The 15,634-nt window shown below is 54.3% G+C and overlaps 1 protein-coding gene across 1 annotated transcript in view; it reads right to left on the bottom strand.

Annotated features, from left to right (window-relative positions):
• The window catches only part of RABGGTA (Rab geranylgeranyltransferase subunit alpha), a 6,147-nt gene extending 1,935 nt beyond the window's left edge, over positions 1-4,212 (bottom strand). Inside the window, exons 1-14 of the mRNA XM_034993879.1 lie at positions 4,131-4,212; positions 3,757-3,813; positions 3,474-3,584; positions 2,991-3,115; positions 2,617-2,804; positions 2,170-2,373; positions 1,774-1,857; positions 1,604-1,686; positions 1,413-1,514; positions 1,206-1,311; positions 1,059-1,110; positions 803-891; positions 571-659; positions 360-476 (exon numbers count right to left, since the gene is read on the bottom strand). Coding sequence (XP_034849770.1) covers positions 360-476; positions 571-659; positions 803-891; positions 1,059-1,110; positions 1,206-1,311; positions 1,413-1,514; positions 1,604-1,686; positions 1,774-1,857; positions 2,170-2,373; positions 2,617-2,804; positions 2,991-3,115; positions 3,474-3,584; positions 3,757-3,759 — 1,353 coding nt within the window. The 5' untranslated portion in view covers positions 3,760-3,813; positions 4,131-4,212. The remainder of the gene's footprint in view (positions 1-359; positions 477-570; positions 660-802; positions 892-1,058; positions 1,111-1,205; positions 1,312-1,412; positions 1,515-1,603; positions 1,687-1,773; positions 1,858-2,169; positions 2,374-2,616; positions 2,805-2,990; positions 3,116-3,473; positions 3,585-3,756; positions 3,814-4,130) is intronic.
• Positions 4,213-15,634: the final 11,422 nt, after the last annotated feature.

The following is a 15,634-nucleotide window of genomic DNA, read 5'->3' as shown; positions in this document are numbered from 1 at the left end:
GGGGGGGGGGGGGGGGGGGGGGGGGGGGGGCTCACTGTGAGGGAAGAATGAAGACATGACTGGCCCTGAAGAAGGGATGACATGAGGGGGACCTGGTGACTCAGGGTTTGAGACTGGGTAACCCGAATGATGGGGGCAGGTGACAGAAAGCAAGGCCAGGAAGAGGAGTAGTCCGGAAGGAAGATGAATTCAATCTTGGTTAGGAAGAAAGTCCAGAGAGGCACCTGAGACTCAGGCCAAAGCCAGGGGCCCGGTGAGGCCCGAGTGCCTCAGCTCAAGCCCACAGAGCGGACACAAAAACTGGCCAGGTCATGAGGAAGAAAGGAGGGCCCAAGGAAGGCGCCCATGGCAGTCCGTACCTTGTGACCCAGGTGCAGCACGCGCACCTCGGCATACTCCATCTTGAGCACGCTGTTCTCCAGCAAGAACTTGCTGCGCAGGTCATCTAGGTACGCTGCCCGCATTGGGTCCACGGCCTGGCAGGGATGGGCATGGCAAGGAAGCCCTGTCGGCTGTCTTCCTGCTGCCCACCGGGCCTCCCCCCTCCCTGCTTCCACAGGCCTGGCTTGCCTTGAGGGTCTGGAAATACTGCAGCGTCTCTTTCTCATACAGTAGGGGGTCCAGTGCCCGCATCAGCAGGATGATGGTGAGCAGGCACCCTGAGGAGAGGGTGAGGAAAAGGACTGTCTCTCCTAGAGCCTCCTCTGCTCCCATCTCTTGAGACCCTTCCTGCTCTCCCTGAGAGGCCCTCCTGGAAAAGGGCCTCCTCAGAAGAGCAGGATCTCAGGGAATGGGGCCTCACACTTATTCTCCGGCTCCAGCTCCTGCAGCTCCTTACAGGATTCAAGTTCAGACTGGAGCACCGTGGACTTCTCCACCGACAGCTCACACCTGAAGATGGACAGGGCAGGAGAGGGGATTGATGTCTCCTCGGGGTGCTGGTCGTCCCCAGTACCCAGTCTGAGACCATCTGCCCAGGCCCCCAGCCTCCTGCCCCAGCTGCCTGGTGCCCAGAGCCCCGAGCCCCTCTCCTGGTCCGTATGCTTCCCTGCCATCACCTGAAGAGCTGCTCATCCGTGGCTGAGTCCCGGCACCAGCCCTCCTGGCGGCCTGAGAACAAGAACGGGTGGTAGAAGGGGACCACTGTGAGAGCAGGGCAAGGATGAAGGTGCTGCCGCAAGGGGTAGAGAGAGAGGCTGTGTCACCTTTTAAAAGCACACACTCCTTTTGGGCATCGCCTGCTGTCCAAATGACACAAAATGTATGCTGGGGCAACTGGTCATTGAGGGAGGCTGCAGGCAAGTCACAGAGCTGGGAGCACCAGGTTAAGGAAACGCTTGAGCCTCACCACTTCTCTGTCCCACTCCAGGACCGCCCCAGCCCCCCACCCTGCCCCACCGATCCTGGGATACCCAGACGTGGCTGGGCCGGGTCCTGCCATCCGGGGTCCTCCACTCCACAGCCAGGGGTGACTTGTCCACTATGAGCAGCAAGGTCTCTGTCCCGGACCCCACCTGGCCCAGGGGACAAAGACAGACCTGTCAGCCCCAATGGCACCAGGCCCACACTCGTGATGCTCTCTGGCAAAAGCTGCAGAACTCACTAGGACGGGCCGAGAGAAGGAGACAGTCAGACAGGCCTCGTCCCGGCTCACGTGCAGGCAGCGCAGGGCATCCTGGGGGTCAGCTGGGGGGAGACACAATCTCAGGTCTCCTTAAATCCTCTTCCATTCCCTCCAAGCCGAAACGCCCAGCCTCTTTCCCCATTGCTCACCTCGTCCCAGGAGCCAGCGGTGATAGAACCAGGCGCTCTGATCGTTGGGGTCAGTGAAGAAGGCGTTCTGTACCAGCTCCAGCTCTGCAGAGGCCAAGGCGGCGCGGGCTTTGGCCAGGACCCCGGTGGGCCCCAGGCCACCCCAGCATCCCACCCTCACCCTGGAGTACCGCCAGCCCTCAGTCCCATTCATCTGGTGGCCCTGCACAATGGCTGCATCCTTCCCACTGGACACTTGAGTGCCCTGCAGCCAGGTGTTGAATCTTAGGCACCCCCAAAGCCAGGCACAAAGTGGGTGCTCAATGAGCCCAGGCAGCAGGTTCAGGAACAGGCTTAGGTAACAGGGCTGGGAAGGCAGCACTGTGGGCTTCCCCAGCACCCTCTGACCCTGCCGACCTTTGAGGAGCACATCTTCAGGGAGGCGTCCCTGTGGTCCAGAGTCTGGCTGGGGGTGCAGCTGGGGCAAGAGACACGAGCGGTAATGCCAGGAGGAGTAGTTGGAAAAGTTTCGGGTGATGAGGCTGTCGGTGAAGGCTAGCTCCTCTGCAGGGGGCACAGGGGCCTGTGCGGCCACAAAGCGCCGGTAGTCCCAGCAGTGAACTAGGGGAGGAGCGACAGCGCATGTCAGAAGTAGGGCAAGGGGCGCTCCAGGGCTGGCACCCCTGGAGTTCCCGTGGCGGCCCTCAGAAACACCTCTGTGTGCTCTACAGGGCATGTGTTTGTTTCCATCACCCCTTTGGCCAGCAGCTCAGTGGGCCTGTCCTGGCCATCCCTCCCAACTCTGGGCCTTACTGAGGCCCCAGGAACCAGGGTGTGGGGCACAGTCAGCAGGCAGGCACGTACAGTTCCGCTCATCGACCTCGAGGAAGCGGGCACATAACTCCAGCTCCCGGGCCCAGTTGGGCTCTGGTAGGCGGCCCAGCAGCCAGCAGCGGTGGTGCCAGGTACCATAGGACTTGGGGTTCACCCGCAGGCAGCTCTCCAGGAAGCCCAGTTCTGTCTTCACCAGGGCTGCCAACTCCTCGGGGGACCTGCACTCAGAGGGAAATGGGACTCAGGGCCCTCCAACACTCAACCTCAGCTCACCCCTGACTTTTTACACCCAGCCCTCCGCTCCCCTCTGCCTATGCCCCTGGCTGCCCCATTCTTTCTCTACCCCTGGACCCAGGCAGGGCAGGACCAGTGCCATCTTCCTGGGACCCTGAACTCCTACGCACTTTTGGGCCTCCAGCTGCTGAAGCACCTCGCGTCGACAGTTCCAGAGGGTGGCAAAGTCGGGGTTGGCTCCCAGAATCTGGCTTGTCAGTTCCAGCACTGATTCATCCAGCTCACCAGCCTGGCGCTTAGAAGATAGGTAGCAGGGTCAGAGATCATATCATTCTCCCACTGCAAGGCTAAATAACATAAATAGAACTACTGAATATTCTGTAAACCCCATGCTACATGATAAGTACCACACAGAGCACTTTAGGGGTTTACGTTCTCACTGAATGTTCACAACAACCTTATGCAGTAAAGCCCATTTTACAGAAGAGCAAACTGAAATTTAAAGAGATTCAGTAACTTGCCCAAGGTCACACAGCTTGTAAGCGACGGAACCCAGATATGGATCCAGGCAGTCTGACTCTAAGGCCCAGCTCTTGGCCTCTGGGATATACTAAGAAGGCCATTTGGAGAAGGGGCTCCCTCTGAAGGCCCACCTTCTGGAAGACAGTCTGGGTGGCGGACTGGTATAGCTTCAGCTTCTGCTCCCGCTCTAGCCTTTTGGCCTCCGCCTGCTCTTCCGACGTCTTCACCTTCAGGCGCCCGTGCTACAGGGATGGGGGCGGGGGGGGGGGTTTGGAAAGGTGCAGGCTGCCTTGCAGGGGCAGACCCACCGAACCCCCCCCCGCCGCGGAGCCCCAGGTTTATAAAGGGCAACGGAGGTAAGGCCACGCGGGCCATCGGCATGCGGAGGTGAGGGGCTTGACTCAAAGGTCTCACCATGGTGCCGGCTCAGGGCTCAGGACAGGGGAGGGGTCCAGTGGAAGCCCGAGAAACCTGGGGAAAGAAGTGTCAATCACGGGAGCCCCGCCCCCGCTAGCCCCGCCCCCAGCGAGTCCCCCGAAGCCGCACGTGAGCTTTGGCGGAGACCCCCGGCGTGTGAAAGGCTCCGTGGACAAGCGGCGCTTGTCCTGGAGGAGGCGCCCACCCAGACTGGGACTCGTGCCCGTGCCGCCCCGCCCACAGCCCGACCCTCCGGGGCCAGAACCAAGCCGGGGCACCTAAGCAATGGGGACCACTGCGCGCCTGGAGACTACCGCTACCCGCCCACCTCTCTGATCCCAGACACTCCCGCCCCCCGCGGGCGGACCCACCTGCGCTGAGGGGAGGCGTGGGGCACGCTAAGCTGCGGCGCCCGCCACCGAGCCCAGGCGCAGGCTAGAGCGGCGCCACGCCCCGGCTCGCCAAGGGGCAGCGCCCTCTGCAGGCCTGGGGAGGGACCGGCGGGGGAGTAGGCGGGCTCGGGAGGCGCGTGCGCCGGTCCTCTCTGGAAATGCCAAGTCCCTATAATTAGCCCTCTGGTGCCTATGAGTGCGCATGCGCGACGGTGTAGCGCTCGTGAAAGCTGTGGGGCCCGCAATTTCGATCAGCTGCTCAAACTACAGTTTTTTCAACAACCGGGGACTCAACCAGTCACTCTCCCACTGACCTCACTCTGGCCGCGCGGGCCGCCTTCTAGTTGCCACATCTAACGGGTGGAGTTTCCTGTTATCTCCACTGACCTCCGTTAGCTTTTATGCAGCCGACTTCCGCTTGACACCCTTTCCTGGTTTCTCCTGCACCTCTGCCCGTCTCTTCTCATCTGTTCACCTTCTTCTCCCGTAAATGTTGGTGATCTCCAGGGCCCTTTCCTCACCCCTTTTCACATCACACACTATTCCTGGAAGAACATTCCCGAATTCAAGCCTTCTCCTGCTTGGAGTTGGAGCTCCCCAGAGCTCTGTCCTGGACCTACAGATTTTCTGGCCCCACACTTTCTCTGGGTGACTTCATCCATACTCATGGTTTTAATTACTACCTGTGAGCTGACAACACTCGAACGTGTGTTTCCAGATGTCTTGTGAGTCACATGGGTGTTCCAGAGACATCTGAAACTCCAAAAGTAAAAAGGTATTGTGTCCCATCCATTATTATTATTATTTATTATTATTATTTTTTTGACAGAGAGAGAGACAGCGAGAGAGGGAACACAAGCAGGGGGAGTGGGAGAGGGAGAAGCAGGCTTCCCGCGGAGCAGGGAGCCCAACGCGGAGCTCGATCCCAGGACCCCGGGACCATGACCAGAGCTGAAGGCAGATGCCCAACAACTGAGCCTCCCAGACGTCCCACGTGTCTCATCCATTCTTAAACTTTGGCCTTTATGTTTCCTATTGTAGAGAATGGCACTATTCCCTCCCCACCTTTCCTTAGGAGCTCTTAAATACTCTCTCCATTCCACTAGAAATTAAGCTCCTTTCTTCCCTGATTGTTAAAAGTCTTTTCAATGTTCCCTCATCTCCACTCTATCCCCTCCATTATGAGTTCATCCTCTGTGCTGCTGGATCAACTTTCCAAAAATGCAGATTTGATCTGTCACATCTCTGCCTAAAAGCCTTCTATGGCTCCTGGACCAGCTCAGAAAGGTTTCCTGTGAGCCTTCATGGGGTTCAAGATGGCCAGTGAGTGTGTATGAATGAATGAGCATATGTGATGTACTTGTGAGAAGTGTGTGTCCATGTGGCATGTGTTTATAGCTCACATTTTAGAAAGTATGGCTCTAAATTTTTTATAGTTCTTCCACATTTTTCTCAGGTCCTGGAAATGTATATAAAGTGCCCACTATATAGTCTGTCTTTCCTAGACCCTGCAACAAATTACAGAGGAAAAGAGACACTTTTCCTGGCCTCTTGTGCTTGTGGTCCTAGTGAGGAAAGAGTCACACCACTTACTGGTTATCTTTGTGTCAGGCGTTGTGATGGGGGCTTTGCGTGCACACAGAATTACCTGTGGAGGCAGGAAGCAGAGTGCTTGTGAGCATGGACTCTTGGGCACCTGGGTGCAGATCCCAGTTTTGCCACTTACTAGCTGTGAGATCTGGGGCAAGGGACTTAACCTCTGTTGTTTCCTTTGTGTCTCAGTTTCTTCAACAGTAACGTGGAAAAAATATTACCTACCTGAGAGACTTGAAGTGAGGATTAAATAAAAGAATCTATGTAAAGTGCTTAGCTTAGAACAGTGCCTATACTAAGGACTCAATAAATAGTAATGGTAGTAATATTATTATTATTTCTAATCTTCATGAAAAATATACAGGACATTGAGGCTCAGAAAGATTAAGTAACTTGCCATCCATGTAGTAAGTGGCCAAATGGGACCTGTGTCTGGTCTGGTCCAACTCTCCCACCTCACCAACTCTCTGTCTTTCTTCTTACCTTTTTCTTTCTTTCTTTCTCTCTTCTCTTTTCTTTTCTTTCCTTCCTTCCTTCCTTCCTTCCTTCCTTCCTTCCTTCCTTCCTTCCTTCCTTCCTCCTTTCTTTCTTTCTTTCTTTTTCTTTCTTTCTTTCTTTCTTTCTTTCTTTCTTTCTTTCTTTCTTTCTTTCTTTCTTTCTTTCTTTCTTTCTTTTCTGTTTCTTTCTTTTTTTGTCACCACCTGCTCTTGCTTCCTGCTCTATACACACTCACATGTACATCCAGATACCAGGGAACACAGATGCCCACAGGTGCAGATTTTCCAGGTACTGTCTTATATCTTAATCACTAAGGGAGGAGGAAAGGGGCTGGTTGAAGGCCAAAGTAGGCATGAAATAATTTTTAGTGATTAGCAATCTTGAAACTGGGAAGGTTGAATCAAGTAGTCTTAAAAGAGGAAGTGAGCCTCAGGAAAGAATCTGCTTCTGAGAAGATAGGGCCCAGTTTAGGAAAGAGAGGGCGGGAAGGGCATTTCAGGTATGTACGGGGACGTGAAGGTGGGGGAGAGAACAGACCTGGCTGGCTGGCAGATACCAGGTATCTTTGGAGGTAAGAACAATGGAATGAATTATAGGCGTCTTGCTTTAAGGCAAAGGGAATTTTCAGGAGTTATATTTGGTCTTCTGTGTGGGAGAAGTGGGAACCACACAGGTGTCTGAAGGCCGTGATCTGAATGATGTTTAAGGAAGAGATCTTACTGCCCTCTATGTGGAGAAAGGAACAAGCAACAATTGAGTACCAACTGAACCCCACAGATCGTCTTTAATGTACTCACTACCTATATCAAGTTGGTATTATTATCCATATTTAAAATGAGAAAACAATGCATACAGTGACTTCACAGAGGTTAAGTGGCTTCCCAGGGTCATACAGCGGGGAGGAAACACAGCCAGAATTCAAACCAAAGCCTGGGTGGCTGCCCACCACATAGGTGGGATCAGCCATTGCTAGAGGCTCAAATTTGAGCTTCTTGAGGCCTGGAACCCTGGTTCTCTTCATGCTGACCACCTCTTCCCCTGCCAATTATTTCTCTGCAACCACTCCCCGCGCGCGCACACACACACCCACACACACACAGTTTACAATGTTCCTAGAACCATAAGCCAGTCATGGACCAGAGATGGTTTGGAGGGGGGAAGGAAACCATGAGCCCTGGGTCAGGGCCCCAGTCAAAGCTTGGCTAGAAGTCATGGTCTGGAGGCAAGGAGAGTAAGGGAAATATGGGTACTGGCGCTGGTGCTGGGCCTTGTGCAGAATGAGGCAGTGTGTGAAATCTGTTGATATTTGTTTAGCATCACAGTTGGGCTTGAGAGTGTGCTGGGTGCCAGGGATACAGTGCAGGACCAGAAAGACTTGGTCTCTGTCTTCCTGGAGCTAGACTTAATGCAGTGCTGTGCTAGACTAGAACTTTCTGCAATGTGGAAATATTCAATGTCTGTGCCATGCAGTATGGTCACCACTAGCCCCATGTGGCTGTTGAGCACCTGAAATGTGCCCAGCACAATGGATCTAATATAATCTAATTTTACTTTATTTATGTTTGAACAGCTATATGGGGCTAGTGGCTGGTATTGGACAGAACAATCTCACGGGTGAGACAGACATGTCAGCATGTAAGCTAGAGTAGGACAGGGGCCCATGAGGAAGGGGCACTGACCCAGACTGAGGTCAGGGGGAGTTTGTTCTAGATCTGGTGATAGATAATGGTTTACAATTTCTTTTCTGAAACTCCTAATGTTTCTTTTTTCTTCCTGTAAAACTTGTCAATGAAGAGCAACATATATACTGAAAGTGTACAGCTTTGATCCTCCTACTTTAAACTCCCCAGCCACAGGTATGGGGAAGGGGGTTATCGTCTCCTAGAAATACAAGGAATAGAGAGCAATGTGCGGAGGGGGGCCAGTGAGTGGATACAGACCCATTATTAGGTAAGACCTTCTAATAATTAAAGCTGTCTAAAGATGGGATGAGTGGGTTGTGAGCTTACCATCATGGGAGGTAATTAAGCATGTGTTGTTCAACCACTTTTTGACAATGTGGTCGAGGACATTGAAGGACCCACCCCAAAATTCTGAAAGGTTCTGATCCTTGGGTTGGACCAGGGGACCAGAATGACTCAAAGCCCAAGAAGATCCTCTACATCGCCCATTCCCCCAGAGTCCTGGAGTTCCTTGGGCGCTTGGTCTGAGTGCTTGGATTTTTTTCTCTTCTACCTGCTCCCCAGTTTCTTCTGCCAGTCTGGGAAAATTCCTCGATGGCCCACGGTGCCACCATATGCCCATAGCACACTTCCTGGCTGGGGAAAAGGAAGGAACACGTTCACTGATGATATGGGGTGGACAGGCCCAAAAGACAGAAGGACTCCAAAGGGAAGGTCCCTGCAATAGAGCATTGTATTTCACCCAGGGCGCAGTCGGTGCTGATTCATGCTGGCATTTCTGGGGGAAGAGATGCAGGGAAAGCATCCAGGATATGGGGCTGAAAAGCTGGAAAATCTCCCTGAGCCAGAAGCAGAGCTTCTGTTACAGAGAGCCAGGCACCTCACGTGGCGGGGGGGGGGGGGGGGGGGGGGGGCGGATGACGATGACAGCATTGCCTTACAATTGCTCAGAGTGAGATAGGGAAGCTGAACAGACTCCATTCTAGACCGGCTCCACTTCTGCTGTTTCTCTGCTAGGCCCCATTTACTCATGCTCTGTATTTCCCCTTACACCCAAGTACACCCAAGAAGGACTCCTTTGTTCCTACTCCAAGAGGGAGGCAAGAAAGTGAATCATTCTCTGAGTTTCATCCCAGGCCCCTGTATACCTGATAACATCTAAGGAGAACCAGATCCTGAGCATGTCCAGGACATTCGCTTCAAACAAACCTCGGTCAGCATTGGTGTCAATACCCCCTACCTTCAGTGATTTGTGGACTAACATCCAACACTTGCCTTTGATCAGACTCTACCCTGGATGCCTGGAAGAACATGTGCCCTGGACCCCTTCCCAATACAAACCCCTAACCCCCAGCGATGGAGAGACTCACTCCTTTTCTGAGTGTCCCAGACACTCTGTCTGCTAGACTCTATCACTTACGCTATTCAGGAAACTCTGCTCTCACCTCCTCCTGGCTCGAGTTTGAATTCTATCCTATGTGAAGCCAAGGACCCTCCTGGCTGGTCCTGTGGCACCCCCTGTAGGTCCTCGGACCCAGCCTGCCCACACATCAAGAGCACTGGTGGAGGTGGGAATGTGGCCAAGAAGCTCACTGCCTGGCAGGGCCTGAGTAGCAACCACCCCTGAACAACTCCAGGGGGCGCATTGGGTTCAGGGCATATAAAATGTGAGTAGTGCCAGGAGGCAGCAGCCCTGAGGTTCTGCGCCCACGTGAGAAACGGAAGCCTTGGAACAAGGTGAGACTGTGGGTGTCTGGAGCAGGAAGGGGTAGATGCTCTGGTTGATAGATAAACATGGGGGATGAACAACTAGCTCTGAAAGGAGGAACTGCTTCCTTAGGGGTAGACCCAGCCCTTACCCCTTCCTTGTCCCCTACATTCATTCAACAGATAAGCAACTAAGTGTCCTCTGTGCTGGACACAGTGACAGGCGTGGGGGCCATAGTGGTAAGGAAAACACAGATACAGCCCCTACCCTCATGGAGCTTCTGGCCCAGAGGAGGGCTGTCCAGTAAAACTTTCTGGATGATGGAAATAGTGTAGAGAGGCAGTCAAAGAACTGTATAAGCAAGTGTAAGGTTGCAGTCATACCCTTACAGAGAGGGGTGTAGTGCTGGGTGTGTCCTATGGGTGGGGGGAGCTGCCCTGTCGGGGGTGGGGGAGATTTCCGAGGGAAGTGAGCTTAGAACTGGGGCTGTCGGTGTGGGGCGGGAGCCCTGGTTTGAGGCCAGCCGCACACCTCTGTGCCACTCCAACAGTGGGGCCTGTGGGGCCTGCATTTTAGCTCATTCTGTGGGGTATAGCACCCCCATTTCCACTCTCACTGTGAACTACCCAAGGAGGCTCCTTTGACCACCTCGTCCCCTCGTCCCCTCACCTAGCCTGGTGCCACAGTGGTTGCTCAACAAACATTTATATAATCCAGCCAATCATCAAGCAACAATCATTGAGCCTCAGAACAGCTCACCCTGCAGCAGTGACCGAGACTGCCAAGGCCCCTGCTGTCATTGAGCTTACACTTGAGTCGGAGAGATACACTCTGTAGAAACAAATACATACAAAAGGTGATTTTAGCCGGTTCTAAGTGCCCCAGGGAAAATTAAAGAAAGGATTGACATGGAGTTAGCAACGGTGGTGGGAGTCCTAGGAAAGAATGGATGAGTGAATGAATGAATGGTGAGCACTGACGGTCAGAGCACGCACACTGCACCCCACTGGGCTGGGGCAGGGATTAGGAGGGGAGTCAAGACTCTCAGGTCCCAGGGCAGGGAGCTGGCAGCAAGGGAGGGAGGGGTGGTCAGGGGTGGCTGCACTCCAGGCCTCATGGGCAGACCTGAGCGCTAGGGGAGGAAACGGACGTGGAAACTCAGAATCCCGAGTAAGGCAGGAGTACACCCAGAAGTGCTGACGGGAGCAGCACTGTGTGCCAGCCCGCTGTGCCCCCATTCATGCCTGAGGTGTGAGCTTGGAGAGGAGGGCTGGGGCACAGAGGACCTGGCGTTGAGGTTCAGGGAACTTGCCTTGGGTTGGTCAGCCTCCCCAGGGCCTGGCCCCGGCAGAGGTTCACGGGGGAGGTGCGGGCAGGGGCATAACTGGCAGCCTTCCTGGGCAGTCCTCTCCCAGGTCCAGGCCCCTGAGCAGGGGTTGTGGAGGCTGAGATGTGTGTGGTGAGTGGGACCGAGGCCAAGGACTGAGGAAAACTAGAGAGCGGCAGTTGGGGACGGTCAGTCCTGGGCACGTAGGCTGGCCCACCCTATCTGACTCCAGGTAGGGAAGTGGGACCCTCTCCAGGAGCTCCCATCGGGCTTGGGAGCTCAGCCACGCTCTGGGTGGTATCGACACTCCAGGTACTGTTCTGTTCTGTCCCCAGGGTTCAAAGGTTCTGTGAATGTGTGTGTGTGTGTGTTTGTATGTGTGTAGAGGGGGTGTCCAAGACCCAACCCCTGACCTGGGGGGATTGTCAACCTTATCTAGGGGATGGAGTGAGGACATCTATAGCTCGGATACTAGTCAAGAGCCAAGTGAGTGTCAGAGGTTCCCCAGAAAGGGGCAGGAGCAATGGAAGAAGGCAGAAGTTTGTAGGAGGTTGAGATGGGCCTTGTGAGAACAGTTCTGGCAGGTAGAAATGGGGGTGGCACCTCAGGGAACAGAACAGCTGGATCAAAGGCATGGAAGGGAGTGTGGTCAAGTTGAAAGAAGAGCAACTCTGAACTTGGCCAGGGCATCCTTGGGTTGAGTGAACTTCGGAACACTTTCACAATCCTGCCCAATTGCCAACGCTCTCTGCTAAAAAGAAAAGATCCCAGACGAAAACCAAACAAGGGGCACCTGAGTGGCTCAGTTGTTGGGCGTCTGCCTTCGGCTCGGGTCATGATCCCAGGGTCCTGGGATGGAGCCCCGCGTTGGGCTCCCTGCTCAATGGGAAGCCTGCTTCTCCCTCTCCCACTCCCCCTGCTTGTGTTCCCTCTCTCACTGTGTCTGTCAAATAAATAAAATCCTTAAAAGAAAAGAAAACCAAACAATACCCCCAAAAACCAAGCAGCAGAGGCAGGGGGATGCTTGGGAAAGAGCCCGTGTTCTGGAGTCATACGTTGAAGCTAGACTCCTTTTTTTTTTTTTTAAGATTTTTATTTATTTATTTATTTATTTGACAGAGAGAGACTCAGCGAGAGAGGGAACACAAGAAAGGGGAGTGGGAGAGGGAGAAGCAGACTTCCCGCGGAGCAGGGAGCCCGATGAGGGGCTTGATCCCAAGGCTCTGGGATCATGACCTGAGCTGAAGGCAGACACCCAACAACTGAGCCACCCAGGCGCCCCGAAGCTAGAATCTTTTGCTATAAAGACTTGCAACCTGGACAAGTACCTCAACTTTTCTGAGCCTCAGTTTCCAAAGCTGTAAGAGAGTACTCACCTCATGTGGCAGATGTGAAAAGATTAAGTAAGACCTCAGCGGAGGTAGATGCTCAATAGATGCTAATTCCCTCAGCCTCTACTATAACACAAGTCTCTGGCTGGCTCAGCTGTGTTCAAGTGACAGTGAAAAGTCCAAAGCTGAGTCACCTTTGCTCCCTCCTGCATGAGTCCCTCTGGGGATGCCAGGCGTTGTCTGTGGAGTTCTGGCTTTGCTTGTTTCTTCTGGAACCACCTCTCCAAGAAGTGCGAAGCTAAGACCTGCTCACTGGAGGACAGGTGCACATGTGTCTGTACCTGCTAACAGAGATTGTTCTAGCTGACCCTGCGTCCTCCCTCGGCCTCTTTCCCAGCATTTCTCACAGGCTCCTCCATTTCCAAGGGCTTAGAAATGGGTCCCTTTCCCTCCTGGATTCCCTCATTATCGAGTCAAGCACAAGCAGCTTCCAGTTCCTCTGCTCTTCTGGCACACAAGTCCAGGCAGGCCCTTGACCCCTTGACCTTGCTCCAAGCAAGTTGACCCACTTCTAAGCTCCCCGAGGCACCTCAGGACAGAGGGCCTTGGCATTCACCCAGAGAAGGTCCAGCCCATGCCTGTCCTTCGCCCCAGCTCAGGGTGGGCTCTGTCTCCGCAGCTCAACATGAGCTCAACATGGGCCAGCTCGGCCTGGTCAAACGGGAAGCCCCAGGGCTCTGTGAATGGTCCCTGGGCAGGGGCACCCATGGTTGCGTGTGGGGTGGGGCGGCTGGCCAAGGTGTGTGTCAGGGAGGGATCAGGACAGACCGAGGTGAGCAAGGGTGCCCCTGGATGCCTGGAGGCAGGAAATGAGATAGAGATGAGGTTTTGCAGGGAAAGGCAGGCATGAGAATGTTGTGACATGCCCAGGAAAGTGAAACCTGAAAGGAATGACCATTGTGTGCAGCCTGGGAGGCAGCCTGGCTATGCTGACCCCTCCTGCTTCTTTGAGTCCCCACCCTGGGTCTCCCCATGGTTGTCTAACTGTCTCATGATGAAAACTGAAAGCACTTCGAGAGCCAGACCTTTGTTTCACGAGGCCTGCCTGCACCCCTCCCCCTTTCCCTGCTCAGGGCTGGGCACGGAGGAGGCTGCCACTGACCGCCAGCTGACCGGGAGATGGAAGGGCGGGGAGAACGTTCAGCACCGGGGCCAGGGAAAGAGCAGGCGAGGATGGGCCGTGGGGCCAGGAGGAGCAGTGGAAGGATGGAGAGCCTGAGAGGGCATAGGCAGAAGGGTCCAGAGAGAGGGGTTTTGTGGAGGGGTGGACCAACCAAGGGGGCGAGGATCAGGGACCAGATGGGATGGGGGGCAGGCTGTAGGGGGCTCTGCCCAGGGGTGGGGAGACCAAGAGCTGGAGGGGCCTCAGAAAAGAACTCAGAGAGAGTAAAGGCCTCTGAGGATTATGGGTGGGTAGGAACCAGAATGAGGAAGGAAAAGGAGCAGGCCTGGGCCCAACCACCTCATCTTGATTTGCCCATTGGGCTCAGGCTCCTGTGGGGCCCTCATGTGGGCTTTTCTTTCCCCTCGCCTGAATCCCCACCCCCCTCTTTCACTCACAGCACCCAAAAGGGCCTTCAGGAACTGATGGGAACTTCTCAGTGACTTGTCCTGAAAGCTGGAATCTACACCCCTCGGTCCAGCCCTTGTTCATCTCAGTCTGTCCTGATCCCTCCCTGACACACACCTTGGCCAGCCGCCCCACCCCACACGCAACCATGGGTGCCCCTGCCCAGGGACCATTCACAGAGCCCTGGGGCTTCCCGTTTGACCAGGCCGAGCTGGCCCATGTTGAGCTCATGTTGAGCTGCGGAGACAGAGCCCGCCCTGAGCTGGGACGAAGGACAGGCATGGGCTGGACCTTCTCTGGGTGAATGCCAAGGCCCTCTGTCCTGAGGTGCCTCGGGGAGCTTAGAAGTGGGTCAACTTGCTTGGAGCAAGGTCAAGGGGTCAAGGGCCTGCCTGGACTTGTGTGCCAGAAGAGCAGAGGAACTGGAAGCTGCTTGTGCTTGACTCGATAATGAGGGAATCTAGGAGGGAAAGGGACCCATTTTGTGCCTCAGTATGTGCCCTTTATTTTCTTAATTAGAAATCATTAAACCTCCCCACTCCTCCTCTCTCCCCATTCTTTAAGTCTCTGGCCACTATCCCTTTGTTCAGTTCTCTAATGGAGCTAGCTGCTTCCTCCTGTATTCTCAGGGTACCCTGTGTGAACTTGGCTATGGCACCCATCTCGAAAACTTATAAACATTTTTTGGAATGAACATTGATCCACGCCCCCCCCCCCCCAGTGTCCTGCGACTCTGCTATTGGGTTTCTTAGATCTTGAATCTCTTCACCTCCAATCAAAACTCACTGTCCACGTTTCATTCCCTCAGAGCTCTGTTACTCTATTGCTTGTTTTTTTTTTTTTTTTAAAGATTTTTATTTATTTATTTGACAGAGACACAGCAAGAGAGGGAACACAAGCAAGGGGAGTGGGAGAGGGAGAAGCAGGCTTCCCGCCGAGCAGGGAGCCCGATGCCAGGGAGCCCGATGCGGGGCTCGATGCGGGGCTCAATCCCAAGACCCTGGGATCATATCCTGAGCCAAAGGCAGAGGCTTAACGACTGAGCCACCCAGGCGCCCTCTATTGCTTGTTTTGAAGAGGGACTGACACTTGTTGGAGGGAAGCAGGGTGGTGTGCCAGAAAGAACACTGCCCCTCTGGTTCCTTAGAATACCAGGACTGAGGTTTCATTCCACGTGCTATGGACCCTGGGGGCCTCGGTTCACTCACTTCCTCCAGTCAGTAGAAAGTCTAGATGGCTTCTAAGGTCTTCCAGGGCTGAAGTGAAAATCCTTTGTGGGCCAGGGCCTGCTTTGTCTTGTGCTCTGCGTTCCCAAAGCCAAGAATGGTGCCTGGTGCAGAGCGTGTTCTTAAACACTTGTCAAGAGAAGGAACTGACAACTTCGACGGCTACATACTGCCTGGGGATTTCATTCCCAAAGTGGTGGAGCCAAAATTTGTATGTAGATTTGCCTGCCTCTGAAACCCATATTCTTCCCAAGTCCCTTGGGGCCTTCAGGCGGCCATGCCGTCACGCCAGGATTTCCTCTGATGACGGCTGTGGAAGGCTGCACGTCTAGAGGCTCGTACTGTGGCGCAGCATGTAGGCAATGCCTCTGCCTCTCGCTGACCTTAGGACATAATAGGAACTGAGGGTGGCAGGCGGAAGGGGGTCAGAGGGTGCTGAGGACACCTGATCACTGTGATCTACATGCGGTGCTTGGCCAAACGCTGGG

Source organism: Mirounga leonina, unplaced genomic scaffold, assembly GCF_011800145.1.
Source record: "Mirounga leonina isolate KUSES-001 unplaced genomic scaffold, KU_Mleo_1.0 Mir_91, whole genome shotgun sequence".
Lineage (NCBI taxonomy): Eukaryota > Metazoa > Chordata > Mammalia > Carnivora > Phocidae > Mirounga > Mirounga leonina.
Note: the sequence above shows the minus strand (reverse complement) of the source record. Positions and strands in the feature narration are given on the sequence as shown.